This window comes from Olea europaea, chromosome 10 (genome assembly GCF_002742605.1).
Source record: "Olea europaea var. sylvestris chromosome 10, O_europaea_v1, whole genome shotgun sequence".
Taxonomy (NCBI): domain Eukaryota; kingdom Viridiplantae; phylum Streptophyta; class Magnoliopsida; order Lamiales; family Oleaceae; genus Olea; species Olea europaea.
Window position 1 is genome coordinate 30,604,262 of NC_036246.1, and position 14,243 is coordinate 30,618,504.

General features: G+C 33.6%; 2 protein-coding genes across 2 annotated transcripts in view; both read right to left on the bottom strand.

Moving 5' to 3' along the window:
- Nucleotides 1–696: 696 nt before the first annotated feature.
- LOC111401800 (pyruvate dehydrogenase E1 component subunit beta-1, mitochondrial-like) overlaps nt 697–14,243 on the bottom strand; it is an 83,976-nt gene continuing 70,429 nt past the window's right edge. The window contains exon 16 of the mRNA XM_023029705.1: nt 697–747. The gene's annotated coding sequence lies outside the window, so the exon portion shown is untranslated. The remainder of the gene's footprint in view (nt 748–14,243) is intronic.
- LOC111400522 (CASP-like protein 1F1) lies at nt 13,273–14,074 on the bottom strand. The gene is made up of 3 exons (XM_023027932.1): nt 13,875–14,074; nt 13,593–13,675; nt 13,273–13,511 (listed from the first exon to the last, which is right to left on the bottom strand). Exons 1-3 carry the CDS (start codon nt 14,072–14,074, stop codon nt 13,273–13,275), a joined length of 522 nt encoding a protein of 173 aa, XP_022883700.1.

The window sequence follows — 14,243 nt, forward strand, 5'->3', positions numbered from 1 at the left end:
CACAAATGATATTAGTATTTAATGCTTATGATTGATTGATGTTTTCGACAAGAGGCACCAACCACACGGATGAGGTCATGTACCTCTTCATCCGATGACTTCTATTCAACTTTTCCTATTCTAAAAGCTCACATTTAGTGTCATTTTAAGATAATACAAGTTTAGACTCTCAAGTTATAATTTTGTCATGTCACTATTTTATCTATCACTCCCCAAAGTCGACTCCCTTTTTACATCGAAGGCTCATGTCTAAAGCTCTCTCACATTCATATATTTACGTCCTACTTCCTCAACTGACTTGACTGTCGGAGCTCGAGCGACTGACTTCACCCACACCAGAGGAAGCCATGTGTGGTTAACGGTTTGTCCAAGTGTGCAAGAATTAGGTTTGCGTATAAGTGAGAGACTTTGGAATCAGTTGGCCACTTTAGAGTTACAAAATTTGAAGTCACATTGATAATAAAATTATTCCAGGTAAAGGATGAAATGAATCATCGGTAAACATTTAAAAGGTTTGACGCATCGAGTCAAAGCTGATTATAAATAACATGATGATACATAGATAGTCTTGCATTATGTAGTTGAGCTATGGGTAAAAAATGATGATACTGCAAACTTGATGAATGTGGTGAAATATGCAATCAGAACCCGAAGTAACAAATTTTGTAGATAAAACTAGAATAACATAGCTTTGAAGCATTGCTTCACTCAGTTTCGTCAGTTTTCTTGCAGATTAATCTTCTTCAACTGTGATACTTTAGAAGGAAATTTTAGAAACTTGGATCCCATCAATGATTTTAATCTTATTTTGTAGCAAAACTAGTTAACTACAGAAGGAAAAGGCAAAACCCACACCAGACGGGGGTAAAGAAAATCTAGAATCGACAAAACCTTTGTTCATTGTAACTTTTAAGCAGTTGCGGTCAATGAACTTAATCTGTAGCAAGACCTCTTTGCTGCTCAACAATGTCCTCGACCTGAATAACAGATTTCAAAGCATCAAAACGAGATCAGGGAATGAGTTCAACAACATGCAGGACCGTTTAAATGCAAACTGAGAAAATAATAACACGGTATGGAAGTAGTCTATTTCTTAGTGCTTGTGATGTTTCTACTACCGTACAACGTATCTAAAGATTTTTCCAATTCCCGCTTTATTTTGAAGCTCTAGTGTTGGCTAGGTCTCTTTTTTAGTTTGTACACATGATCTTTCAACTCATTTATCCTCCCATAGTACGTATATAAGGAATAAGCAAATAATCGTGGAGGACGAAACAATCTTTATACCACATCCTCTATTTATGAATTTTTCTGAAAGGTATACATCAAACGAGTCATATTGCACAAGGGAAATGGGTTGAATGATCCAATAGAATCTTAGGTATCGTACAATTATGCGATTTATGATAAAGAAACAAGTGGAGTTGGGATTTTTGAAGGAATTTATAGTTGCGGTCTCAAACTAGTGCTAGTGCACTTGGGGATTGGGTTGAATGACAGAATAGAATTTTAGGTATCAAACAATTATTCGCTTGACCATGAAGAAATAAGTGGAGTTAAGATTTCCAAAGACGTAACAAAATTACCTCGCACGAAGGAACTAGAAGTCATGTCGAACAGGCTACCTCGGAGTATTGCAATAGAGAAAACAAGGAAACAAGGGCTAATGTCTCTAGGTATTTTCCTGCAAGCGAAAATTAATAAAGAAAAAAACGTGCAAGTGAAAGTTTGAGACTTTTAGGGGGCATAAATGGGTACGTTTTGCATGAAAATATAGGTCCCAACCCCCAAAAGTAAATGCACTCTATCTCATTGGAAATTAAGGGCTAAAACTATGTATCTTGCCTTTGACAAAGAGAAATGCAGGAGAGCTTCTAGCTGAAAAGCAGAAAGATGAAGAAAAAAGGCTGCATTCTCCTAGTTTGGCTATGAGTTCAACCAGTTGATGTATTCGAAAATTTAGCTATGTTCTCATCATTCGATGACAACCTAAGCATTCTTGGTATGATGAAAGATAATCTATTTTGATAATTTTTTAATTTCAATTTCCACTTTCAGATTTCAGTTATGCCTTTGTGCTGTGTTTTCATTATTGTTTTAAGGAATGTTTTGAGAACCATATGGAGACCTTGATGTAATATAAGTTTTATTAGGATATTAGCTCTTATCACAAAATCATAAATTCAGATAGGAGCGGGAGATAGAGATATAGAGAGATAAATATATACTCTTTATGGTTTGTGTAGCCTTATGTGAATTTCTTTATTTTCAACGCACTTTTATCTATCGTTGTTCACATAGGGATAATAATAAATTCATATACAGATTTAAATTTAATTTTGCTCTAGAGACTAACAAATAATCTACAAAATTTCTATCAAGAGCATGTAATTTTTAAAACTTGAAGAACAAAATTGAATTGAAATAACTATGGTGAAATCACAAGTCGTGACATTTTAATTTCATGGAATCTTTTTCTAGAGATAATAATTTTAATTTCTATTCCATCAATCATAGTTAATTTTTCATTTAAAACATAATCACTTTTTAAAATAGAATTAGGATTAAGTAAATTTCGATATTTAGTAGTAGGATCTGTGATTTTGTATGAATGAACTTATGAGAAATAGTACCGTTTGTTGGGACAAATATTATTCATGAGTGGTGGTATATGTAGCCTGTGAAAGCGAACTCATTCCTCATTTGCTAACTGAAAGCAATAAGTGAGGAATGAAAACACAAAAGGCTCGCATACATACAAGATGAGCCATTCCCCCTTCTAGGTTGACAAAGCAATTGTTATTAAGACACGTGAGCAAACATTTAAACCATGATTTCGAAGTCAACGAGTGCATGACATATAAGCTCATGAATATAACGTGATATCTAAAATATAATCGGTTACAATCCAGCCAATAGGAGGCGGCCACTTGTTGCTTATATAAAATGATCAAATTACTCCCGAAACCTTGAGGGAAATCTATAAATACTCTCATCTGATAGAAGAAAATCATGCAAATTCAAATATCTCATTTTCAAATGGTTATTTCTCCTATTGCTTCGATTTGAGCATCAAAATCAATGAATTTAGGAGGTGAAAACACTGACTAGCTTGGTGAGAGAAATTTGTTGATCGGATTTTTATTGTCTACATACCCTTTCACAAACTTGCCACTCGCGAAATGTTGAACATAAAATCTCAAATAAGAAGTTTGGGTTGTGTCACTTGTGATTGACTGTTGTAAGTACTTAGGCGACTTCTGTTCTTAAGGAACGCTGTTTAGTACACTTACCATTGCAGCCAATAGGGACATAATTGAGAAGCTAATTAAGTTCTCCATGTCGATTGTAAGAGCTAAATCCTTGACAGATGGTACCTAGTAAAATGCAGCTTTCGTAAGCTAGGCGTGTTTTTCACCATGCATGCTGGAAGAGAAGGTCTAGCATGAAAGTTAAGAGCCAATTAGGATAGCCGAAGGATGACGCCTAAAAACCACACAATTTACTATGAGTCAAACCCATAATTAAGAGTGAATTTAGGCAAGTCATCCTTGGCTACCAAATCAGGCTCATCAATTTCATACCAGGCCTCTCTTCCTTTCGCTTAAATTTGCTTGATGAATTGAATAAACGGCAAATAAGCCATATATATAGGCACTGAAAAAGGGCAAGACAATACTGTTTAAGTCATACTCTTGCCTTCTCTATTAGGTTGAGTCTTTTCGAATGTTGATATGCATGAATTGAGTTATCATAAGGGCATATATTCCTCCAGTTGGAGGGAGGGAACCTTATAATGTTTTGCCAAGTGCAATATTGTTATAAGTCAAATAACATATTCGAATAGAAAAAGTCTGAAAATTCATCCGAAATATGTGTAAGTTGCAAAAAAAAGCATTTTGTAGTTGACCTTAAAATTGGGATCGGATCCAGTATACCGGGTTTGTTGCATCGGTCACAATTGGAAGGAATTTTATGCTTGCATTTTTTAAGAAGGAAGAATTTTTGTTAAGGAACCAATAGTCCTCAAGATACATCATATATGTTATGAAATATGAATCATTATCTTTAATCGGTAGTAAGTTTATTATTTGATTCTAAAATTTTTATATTTAACTTTTACTCGATTCAAGTTCAAGTTTCAACTGAACTCTTTAAATTTGACCCTTAAACTTTTACTTTTTCAAATAAAGTCATGAATCTCAAAATATCGGTTCTCATAAAGTAATATTCAAAGCCCCTTAAAAAAAAGCCATAAGCAACTTTATTGTCCATTATATGCTAATGTCACAACCATGACATCTGTCTACTTAACAAAGAATGTCAATGCTGCTTAACTAACCGCCAAACTTTCTCTTAATTTTTTCCCTTTGACTCCAAATAGTCAGCACTTTCGATTGAAATCTGGACATTTAGTCCAAGTTAAGAACTTTATTCGAAGCTTCTTCATGAAAAAAGTGTCCAAAGAGAAGAAAGTCAATTCATATTCTTTTGTAGTTGCAATAGAACGTGTCCTTAATTAACTAGTTGGCATGCAATCTTTTTGACATTTTCAATCACGATATGTCCTTAATGTGGTTAAAAAAAAAATAAAAAAAATCAGTCTCTGAATAAAATTTTGATATCTCACTACAATTTTGAGATGTCAAAATTTTATTAGTAAAACATGTAAGGAGACAACAAAAATGGGGTGACGGATGTGAATTACTTTTAAGAAAGATTTAATATTTTATCAAGTGACTCTAGGGATGGCCAAAAAACCTGCCCTGAATGGGTTGGCGGGGTGGGGCGGGGGCAAGATGGGGTGGCGGATAACCCGCTGCGTGAAGAAAAAAATTAAAAAAATTAAAAATTATTTTATTTTTAGACAATTCACCTGTTAAAAACTTATTTTGAATTTATATTTTATTATCTAATAATAACATAACTCGAAACTTTGAAAATGTAGAAAAAATAAAAATAAATAAATAAATAAAATTAAACGGGGCAAAAAGTTTGGACGAAACGGGACGGGATGGGGGCGGGGCAGGGTTTGGGCGAAACAGAGTGGGCTGGGGGCGCCCCGGACCCGCCCCGCTGCCATCACTAAGTGATTCATACTTACAAGCTAATTTAAAATATTAGTCTTTAGTTATTTACACACTTGTTGATCGTGCTTTAGTATTTTTTTTATGTGATCGTAGGCATTTGGGCCAGTTGACATGCACCTCGACTTATCTCATAGGTCTCTGAAATTTACAGTCGGGTACTCATCTCAGTGATCCTGAAAGAATTCGAACTAGTGATCATTGGAGAATAAACACAATGTCTGACCATCGAGTTACCCTTTAGGGTTCATGCTTAGTATTTAGAAACAAATATTTATACAGTATTTAGAGATGTTTTATGCTTAAATATTTATAGGAGAAAGAAGCATAATAAAATTATACGTTTAGTATTCAGTAGTACATAAGTCTAAACATTACAATGACCATATTTTTTTATATTTTTCTCCAATTATCAAGTCTTCCTACCAAACGTACGATAAAGGTATGCTTGTGCCCAGTATTGTGTACTTCTTTTTTTTTTTTAATCAATCATGCTTATCAAAATCATACAAGTATGTTTGGTTCTTGGTATTCAATAGAACTTGATAATACACTATACACGATTTTATCTTTTTCTATGTTAAATTTTTGTAATGACTAATCTGTACAAATTACCCCGCTAAAGAAAAGTAAGTGCATTTATGAACTTAGTTTGATATTATCCTAGATTTAATCTTGGATCAACTGGAAATTAATCTAACCTATTAGGTAGTATTTAATGCAATGTCTTAAAAGAAAAGTCTATGTCATGAATACTGCTATGTAGAACAACTCGCTCTCGTTTACGTGACAGCACAATGACATAAAATGATAGTTTTGTGAAATAGAAGAGATATGGAATACATTTGATTGGATCTGTCATTTAATGTCACTATATTAAGGTGATAAACACGAGTAATGCATCATAGATTAAATTTGTGAAAGCTCACTTAAGTATTCAGAAACTAGCAGTTCGCCCTGTTAGTCCTCCAGGGCCTAAATTACTCAATTTCCTCCTATGAACTATTTGTGTCAATGGATTAGTTCGATCCAAAACTTGAGATAAGGGGTGTATTGTTGTATAATGAACTTATATTCAAAAAATTGTTTGGAATTTAAAATTTAATTGCTAAATTGTGAAGAATTAAATTAATAATTACTCATAAAATATAAATTCGTTTTTTGGCCTAGTTATCGATTAGAAGAATTAGTTTAATGGATGCTACTGGTTTGAACTAATAATTATTAGTGGTCGTTTCAGAAAGTTACTGTTCACCTCTCCTGAATATGGAGAAATGGATTAGTACTCAATGCTATATATATTTCAATTAGGTGTTGCACATGAATGCATGCTAAATTAAGAGGGCTTGTATTTAATTTGGATTTTCTGATGGAGGGTGTTCTCGTCATTAATTAATTTAGGTTCTTATTTTGTAAGACCTAATAAAACTTTGTTTCTTGAGGAGTTAAGTTTTGTCTTATGTTTGAATAAAGAATTGCAGTTCTTGAAAAATCTAATCCTTTGTGCGTGAAAATTATTACTTGAGTTGTGTTCATTGTCAATGTGTTCTTGACTGTGTACTAAGGTCTACCTTTCAAACACTTTTATGGACTTCTTTTTAATGCTATTGAAACAGACAACATAGGATAAGACTAACAATTTATGATCTCCAAATCAAAATATACAAACAACATTAAATTGGCGGAATAATTTGGGCTTCACATTCGATTGCAAATTTTACGGGTTAGATGTATGACTTATAATGATATTTGTGATTGTACCAAATCTGTAAAGTGATCAATCGAGTATTTTACACCTTATGAGTTGTAATTAATATGATGCGATAATTTTAATTATGTGGGCCCGAAATAAAACCCTAATTAGAATTCTACTCGTAATGGAACGGCTCAAATTATTTTCTATATATAAAAGCTAGGTCTCCTTTCCTCTCCATATGTTTTATTGATTTGCCACATTGATAACTAATACTTTGGCTACTATTACAATTATTATTCATATCAATAATGGCTTCCGCAGGTATGAATTAGTTTTATTAATTTAATTTTGGTGATTCTTGACTCTTAGCATGATTAAATTAAATTTCAACAATTGGTATCAGAGCCGAATGCTAAGATAAGAATCCTTCATAAGATAACATAAATTTTGCATCCTCTCTTTTATAAGATATATATCTGAAGGATGATGCCGCCCTGTTCACCAAACATCTGCAATGAATTTAAAAATTTCCCAATCACGTGAATTATGTGCCTTTTTCATCACGCGTTTCATCCTCTACCTCATTGCTTAGTTCATTCTTTTACGGATCTGGACCTAGAAGCTCCAGCCCAAAGCACCCGCCTTCGCCGACTAACGACTATCCAGCTACGTTAAGTTGTGAGGCGGGTGGAAATTTTGGGTCTGCGTTGTAAAAAATAAAAATAAAAATAAAAATAAAAATTAATAAATAATTAATTTTGTAATTGCTGATTTTGAAAGAAATAGGTTCAAGAGATGGCGTTTTGGTTGGTGACATGTTTTATTAGTCTAGCCAGTAGCCATTGGTTTTGTTTACTGGATTTACAGCATATATATGATGAGATTGATAAGATTAAGGCACCGCCCAAAAAGAAAAAAGAAAAAAGAAAAAAAGGGAAGCAATTGATTTTAGAAAACGAATGGGCAATTTGGTGATGGGGGCCTCGCATGCAATTTGTGAAATTGCGAGGCTCCATTTGCAATACTTGATTCCAAGGGCAAAATGCAATTATTAGATAAGGGGCCTTTATGAGATATTAGGAGTTTTGAGGACTTTATTAATAATTTCAAAAATTGCAAATGGGCCAGTTTGCAATTTTTGAAGAGGGGTTCTAAATTGGATTTTTAGAAGGTTTGGCCCTAAAATTTTAATTTTGACCCAATTAAAATTTTATTCAAACTTGACCCGATTAAATCATATATTGAATAAATAATAAAATTAATTGACGACTTTGGTATTATTTCATTAAAATGTTAGGCATTGCCATTATTTATGCATTAAATTTTATTTTGAAATCTTATTGCCAATTTCATCTCTCAATATTAATCACATATGGATTTCTTGTCTTTCATCAATTAATGATCATGATTTATTGCATAATTTTTGTTCTGTAATTAAATTTTTCATGGGTTTTGAGACAATTCTTGTTTTTCCCACTATGAGAGAAATATTTTGAAATGAAAATGGGTGGTAGCTGCCAAAGTGGCATATTCATTATTATTTATTCGATTTTCTCTGCGACAATATATATAAATATATCTTGCCCAAGGTGTTATTATATGTGATGCTTTTGGAAAATGGCATAAGGCAGTTAACGAGCTTATTTTGGTCTAGAAATTTGCTTCTGTCCAAAGGTGTTGGTGTTTCGAAAATCAATGTAATTTTGTTAACTAGCCACATGACGTGTTTTAAGAGTATTTTATAGCATGTTGTATTGTCGGCCCAAATGTGACTTTATAATGATGCATCTAGGCTCTTACCATAATAAAATTCATATGTTTCGATTTAAATTACGAATTATCTAATTAATAGCCCATATTAATTAGTTGGATATTTCATCATCCATTTGATTGCATGCATTACGTTTGGATGATATTAAGCGTGATATTTTATGTTTCCACAGTTTATAACGCCTCATTTCTTTCAAATCAATTGTCTGCTATTGAAACCTTGATTGGGAATAACTATGTGAGATGAAAATGACACGTAGAAATAGCATTTGGTCTTTTAGGCTTGAATTTTGCAATTAAGAAAATTCTTGAGAAACCTACATATAAGAGTACCATTGAATATGCAGCCGAGTATGAAAAATGGGAAGGGGCTAACAAACTCTATTTGAAAATCATTAAGTGATCGATATCTGATTCCATTCTAGGTGCCATCCTCGATAATGAAAATGCCAAAAGTTTTATGGATGCCATAGGAGAAAAATTTATAGAGTCTAATAAAACCGAAATTGGGGATCTGATGGATAAATTGATGAGCATGAAATATGATAATACAAGTAGTGTCATAGATCACGTTATAAATATATCATCTGAGCTAAAGGCTCCTAAAATTCCTTTGGCCTTAGTTTGTTTTGAGTCTTTTTTTATAGATGTGTCTTTGAAATCCTGGTGTTTGGACTCTGGAGCTAGTATTCACATTGCAAATTCCTTACTGGGGTTCACAAGTAAACGAAGGCCAAGTGAGAATGAAGTGAGCTTGAGTCTTGGAAATGGAGTTCAATTGTACGTTGAGTTTATAGGAGTAGTGAAGTTGACTTTAGAATTTGGTTCCTCTCTTGTTTTGGAAAATACAGTTTATGTATCGCAAATGAGACGAAATTTAATTTCTATATCGAAATTTGATGCTTGTGGTTTTACATTTAATTTTGATAATGGAATGGTTGAGTTATTTAATGATTCTCATTTGATTGGAAATGACATTTTATGTGATGGTTAATATTAATTATCTTTGGCTCCTTTTGGTGATATTTCATGTGTTACCAATGTATAAAAGAAAAGGACTTTAATTCGTGAATCATCCTCTATGTTTTGACATAAACATTTGGGTCATATTTCTAAGGATAGAATGGAAAGATTGGTAAGAACTTAGATAATTTCCCCTCTAGACTTCTCTGACTTTGACACTTGTGAGGATTGTATAAGAGGAAAATTAACAAAGTCCATAAGGAAAGGTTCAACTAGGAGTAATGATATTTTGGATATGATATATACTGATATTAGTGAACCTTTGCCTTCTATCATATGTGGGAACAAATATTTTATAACATTTATTGATGTTTTCTCACGATATGGATATGTTTACTTGATTAACGATAAATCACATGCACTTGAAAGATTCAGAGTTTTCAAATTGGAAGTAGAGAAATAATGTGGAAAAAGTATTGAAGTTGTAAGGTCTGACCGTAGTGGTAAGTACTATGGGAAATATGATGATTCTGGTCAAAATATGAGTGATTTTGCAAAGTTTTTACAAAAATGTGGAATAGTGCCCCAATACACCATGCCAGGGACACCTGAGCATAATGATATTTTTGAAAGACATAATCGAATCCTAAAAGATATGGTTAGAAATATGATGAGTAGAGCAAATTTACTTGAATATTTGTGGGGTGACGCTTTGAAAACTGCTATGTATATTTTGAACAAAGTTTCAAAGTAAAGATGTTGCAAAGACACCTTTTGAATTACGGACAAGACGTAAGCCAAGTTTGGCTCACTTTAAAGTTTTGGGATGTCCAACTGAGATTAAGATTTATAATCTATTTGAAAAGAAATTAGACTCTAAATCAACTCGTGGCTACTTTATTGGGTATCTGAATAGATCAAAGGGATATAAGTTTTACTGTCCAAATCGTGGTACTAGAATTGTGGAGTCCATTACTGCTAAGTTTTTGGAGAACAATTTGGAGATAGTAGGAGTTCCACGTTGAGAGAAATTCTTGTTGAACCTAATCAAGTTGTTATTCCAGTTCCTGTTATACAGGAAAGAGTTAGTTCTCAACCAATTGAAGTTGTCAATGAAGAACAGAGGAACCAGGAGGAACCTCCAATTCCTCAAACAACAATTGAATCGATTTCTGCCATGAAAGATGAAATGAATTCCATGAAAAGGAATAAAGTTTGGGATCTTGTTGAACTTCCTCCAGAAGCTAAGGCTATAGATAACAAGTGGATTTTCAAAAGTAAATTAGATTCAAAAGGAAATGTTGAATGAAAGAAAGTAATATTGGTTGCAAAAGGTTTCACTCAACGAGAGGGCATTGATTATGTTGAAACATTCTCCCCAGTTTCATCAAAAGATTCTTTTCAAAATATCATGACTTTTGTGGCACACTATAATTTGGAGCTTCATCAAATGGATGTTAAGACATCATTTTTGAATGAAGATCTTTCTGAAATGATTTATATGAAACAACCTGAAGGTTTTATTGTGAAAGAAAAAGAAAACTTGGTATGTAAGTTAAACAAATCCTTATATGATCTTAAACAAGTATTTTGACAATGGTATTTGAAGTTTGATGAGGTTGTGACCTCTCTTGGTTTTGTTGAAAATGCTATTGACCAATGCATTTATCTCAAAACCAGTGGGAGAAATTTTATTTTCTTGTACTGTATGTTGATGACATTCTGCTTGCTAGCAGTAACTTAGGGTTGCTTCATGAGATAAAGGAAACGTTGTCTGCTAATTTTGAGATGAAAGATCTTGGAGAAGTTTCCTATGTACTTGGCATTGAAATACATCGTGATAGAAATCGTGGCTTATTAGGACTCTCTCAGAAAGCTTATATACGACGTGTTTTAGAAAGGTTTAATATGTAGAATCGTGCACCTGGTGATGTACCTATCATAAAAGGAGATAAGTTTAACAAAACTCAATGTCCAAGGAATGAGCTGAAAAAGGAGTCTATGAAGATAATCCTATATGCTAGTGCTGTGGAGAGCTTAATGTATGCTCAAATCTGCACTAGACCGGATATAGCCTACGCAGTAAGTATCCTTAGCAGATTTCAGTCTAATCCAGGACAAGAGCATTGGAAAGCAGCTAAGAAAGTTATGAGATATTTGAAGAAAACTGAACGCTATATGCTTACATTCCAGTGTACAAATAATCTTGAGGTGGTAGGATATTCAGATTCTGATTTTCCTGGATGTCAAGATGATTTGAAATCAACCTCAGGTTATATTTTTACATTAGCTGGTGGTGCCATTTCTTGGAAAAGCGCTAAACAGACTCTAGTGGCATCTTCTACTATGTAAGCTGAATTTGTGGCATGTTATGGGGCTACAATCCAAGCCGTTTGGTTAAGAAATTTCATCTCTGGCTGGAAAGTTGTTGATTCTATCTCAAGACGATCACAATCTACTGTGATAACAGTGCAACAATATTCTTTTCAAAGAATAATAAAAGTTTTGGTGGATCAAAACATATTGACATCAAATGTTTGGTTGTTAGAGACAGAGTCAAAGAAGGGCAGACGAAAATAGAGCATATCAATACAGATGCAATGATTGTAGACCCCTTGACTAAGGAACTTGCTCCAAAAGTCTTTAAGACATATGTTGTTCATATGGGCACTATGGAAACATTTGATATTTTTGGTTAGTGGGAGTTATTTATGTAAAGAACTACGTTTTTAGCTTGATCCCTTTGCGGGATACGTAGGCAACCCATACGTTTTCGGGTACAGCCCATTCTGACAATAAAATAACATATTTTTCTCCTATCCATTGACTATTTTGAGCATGCATTTGACTTGTGTCTTTTTATTATAATATTATTGTGATATGACATGTAAAGACATACGATGAGTCTCTTTTGAAGACACGTGGCTTCATTTTGATCAGAAGCATTATGAGGACCGATATGAATTAGCACAGTTTTTTATGTAATTTGGTGCTAAGTTCATGCCACATACTACCGTATTGGTTGGAGGATGGGGATCCATATCGATAAGGATGTTAACATTTGTAGCTGTGGAATGATCTTAAATCGTTTAATTGGTGTAATGACTTCCATGTTCGGTGTTAATATTCTTGTTGGACTGGATCATGTTACGTAAGGTGACATCATTGGAATCATACTTTTGTGGCTACCTATGTAGTCTAACCCGAATGTTAAAACTTTGTTATAGCAATTAAATGTTTGCCCAAGTGGGAGAATGTTGGAATAATTCCATATGTAGGCTTCACATTCGATTGCAAATTTTACGGGATAGATGTATGGCTTATAATGATATTTGTGATTGGGCCAAATTTTTTAAGTGATCAATTGGACATTTTACACCTTACGGGTTGTAATTAATATGATCTGGTAATTTTAAGTATATGGGCCGAAAATAATAATTAGAATTCTAGTCGTAATGGGACGGCCCAAATTATTTCCTATATATAAAGGTTAGGTCCCCTCTCCTCTCCATATGTTTTATTGACTTGCCCCATTGATAACTAATACTTTGTGAGGAGCAAAGAGGGGAAGATCTTGGCTGCTATTACAACTATTATTCATACCAACAATGGCTTCCACAGATATGAATTAGTTTTATTAATTTAATTTTGGTGATTCTTGATTCTTAGCATGATTAAATTAGATTTCAACATAAGTGTGGACAAATACATTTTGTCCTCGAGTAATTTTCCTCAAATGTAAAAACAAAATTTGACTTAAATTTTCCGTGATACATTCACGGAATTTACAGTGAGGAAAAGATAGAACATAACACAAATAAAGGACAACATAACAGATAACATAATTCTGCTGCAATATTTGGTAAAATGGTCACAAATCCCAATCCAACCAGTGTGGTTGTTCCCATATTTCCCCAAGTACCCTATCGCAATTGCTGCTGTGCATCCCGACATCAACAACATTGTCAAAATTGTTGGTCGGACAATTTCAAATCCTTATTAGTATGAGTAAAAATTTTGTTTATTTTTCTTGTGTCTGTATCGTATTAGGTATGCTATAATTATAAATGGCGTACCAAGTCGTGCAGAAAGGCGAAGAAGTAATTTCTTGAATCCACAGCTTTGTAACCAAGGATGGAAATAATAAACAAAGATAGAACTGAAAATGCACAAGCAATAATATTTGCAAGTGCAAAGAACCAACATCCAACAACAAAAATCACAAGTCAAAAAAATTATGCATGATTATACAAAAATATACCCACACGATTAATGTAAATTAATCTCTTTATTTTACAAGTTTTTGTGTAAGGTTGTTGGTGATAGAAATTAAAGTTGCATTGAATAATAGATCTTACTTGAAACTCGACGAATAGCTATAACGTGCATCGACGATGATCCTGAAGACCACAACTGTTTGCTTGCTGGTGAGTGTAAGCCGTGTAGTAGCCAATGTACCTGCAATGGCCAAACAACCGTGCTGCTTGTATAGAAGGGGCTTTACACCCTTCTTGACAGGGTAGACACAAGATGGGGTGGGGGCCTCAATTTTTTGCATTTTTTATTCATGTGGGGTCTCGAGTCCCACGCGAATGTGAGAATCTGTCACCCAGCATGTCAAGCATTTTCTAATCAATCGCGCTATGTGTACCAAGTCGGTTGACAAATACTGTTCATAAATTGACGTGGCAGCCTTTAAATTAAAAAAAAATGAAAAAACAAAGAAA